Raw genomic sequence first — 2,238 nt, 5'->3', positions numbered from 1 at the left:
AGCACATTTAGGCTAGCTAGAGGGTGAGCCATATAATTTACACGTCCTTTCCAGGGGACAGAGACATTGCATACATTCACCTGGAGGATTTCAGCTCCTTGTAGTCATTTCAATGCTCCAAAACACATGTGTATCTGCACTTGACAAAATTCAAGCCATATACACAACAGATTTCACACACTGATATTGTATCCCCAATTTTCTGTTAAACCTGTGTACTTTCAATTCTATTTTATCGATTTCTTTAATTTTAATTTTAAGCACTATAAAAAAGCCCCCAAAGTCAAAGAGACTCTGAAAATTTTCAACTTGAAATGCCAGGATCCTTTTTCTTGCTCCTTTTCACTACACCAACTTAAGTTTATGCCTTTATTTATGAAGTCAGTGTGACCGACTCCTTAGATCTGTATTGCAAATGTAGTCACATCTCTATTACTCCTTCCTGTCAGTTACTAACATCTTAATAAATAGCAAGTCTAATATAGCTTCTGAGACCCTTCTATGTACTAATGATCTAAGAAACCAGTTCAAAGGGAACACTCCTTCACTGCTAACAGGTCATTGGAGTTTACTCAGTCCCAAAGCACTATGGTTCCCTATTGAATGTTGAAATGGAAAGTTAGTCTCCTACCATTGCTACCTGGTATGTGTCAGGATAATGCCTCACCACAATGAGTCAAAGACATCCATTCAAAGTTTCTTCTTCTCCTACTCCCTTTTTCATGAGGGGCTTCACAGGTCAGGGTAATATTTGCCTAGTGAGTTCACATAAAGGTCTGTTTACACAAGAGCTACATAGTAGAATATAAGGGGAAATTTTCAAAAGTGTATGTTTATCTCTGTCAGAGTATAATATGGAAGAATAGAGGAGCATAACAATTTCATTTGGAGAAAGAATAATAAGAGGAAAATCAAGAGCCCTCCCTAATGGGTAGGATGTACTGGCAGCACATATTTTCCCAGAACCCTCCTCAAGGCCCCCATGACCTCCTTATTCCTCAGGCTATAGATGAGGGGGTTCAGGGCTGGAGTGACAATTGTGTAGAAAACAGAGATGATGTTGTCTTGCCTGGGACTGTGGAAGGAACTGGGCAGGACATACATGAATGTGGCAGCCCCATAGAACATCCCAACCACGGTCAGGTGGGAAGAGCACGTGACAAGGGCTTTCTTCCTTCCCTCTTTTGAGGGCACGTGAAGCACAGTGAAGAGAATTAGTGTGTAGGAGGCAATAATGGCAGAAAGTGGGAGCAAGAGGAAAGTCACACCAGTCACATAAACCATGAGCTCATATCTGGAGGTATCTGCACAAGCCAACTTCAGCAAGGGTGGGATCTCACAGAGCAAATGTCTGATTTCTGAGGACATGCAGAAAGGGAAATGCATAGTGTACACGGTGTGTCCTAAAGCACTCAAGGACGCCAAGATCCAGGATGTGGTCACTGTGAACCAGCAGACCCTTGGGCTCATGAAGATCATGTAGTTCAGAGGATGACAAATGGCCACATACCTGTCATAAGCCATGAAGGCCAGTAGGAGGTCCTCTGCACTACCCAGCATCAGTGCTAGGAACATCTGGAGGGCACAACCCCCAAAGGAGATGCTGTTTTCTCTGCGCAGATAATCCATGAGGGCTTTGGGGGTGACAACCGATGTGAACAGGAGGTCCATGAGAGAGAGCTGCCCCAGCAGGAGGTACATGGGCACGTGGAGCCGCACATCTGTTGTGATGACCAGGAGCAGCAGTCCATTGCTTGCCAGGGCCAACACGTACAGGACTGTGATCGTGGCACAGAGCAGTTCAGGAGCCCTGCTGTCATTCAGAATGCCCACCAAGATGAAGCTGCTTCCCCAGGTAGAGGAGTTCCAGAGTGCCATTCTGTGTGGTTCTTATTGTTGTCTAAAACAAGACAGATTCTCAGAGGCCTTGGCCTACCTTTTTGGACCATTCCAGGATAGTATGCAGTAGTCAATAGAAAGCCCATGAAACATCTTTTCATTCTCTGAGTTAAATTTCCCCTCTGCATTCTGAATTTCTAATTACTTTCACTGAATTTTGATACACCTCCATCTAAATGTGAAATAGGCATGTCAGAAAATGTGAATTCTTAAGAATTATCTTTACATAAGATATGTAAGAGAATAAGCCCAGACAAAGATTTTTGTAAATGAAAACATCTCTCTTTCCATAATAAACAAATATACTGGGCAGTGCTTTAAAAGCTAGCTGTTTTTCTG

General features: G+C 43.0%; 1 protein-coding gene across 1 annotated transcript; it reads right to left on the bottom strand.

The window, feature by feature from the left end:
* Positions 1–924: 924 nt before the first annotated feature.
* Positions 925–1,878, bottom strand: LOC306638532 (olfactory receptor 2AG2-like; the record flags this gene model as incomplete). The annotated part of the gene is made up of 1 exon (XM_079101758.1): positions 925–1,878. One exon carries the CDS (start codon positions 1,876–1,878, stop codon positions 925–927), a length of 954 nt encoding a protein of 317 aa, XP_078957884.1.
* Between the last annotated feature and the right edge of the window lie 360 nt (positions 1,879–2,238).

The sequence above is a fragment of the Sciurus vulgaris genome, assembly GCF_902686455.1.
Source record: "Sciurus vulgaris genome assembly, chromosome: 11".
Lineage (NCBI taxonomy): Eukaryota > Metazoa > Chordata > Mammalia > Rodentia > Sciuridae > Sciurus > Sciurus vulgaris.
Note: the sequence above shows the minus strand (reverse complement) of the source record. Positions and strands in the feature narration are given on the sequence as shown.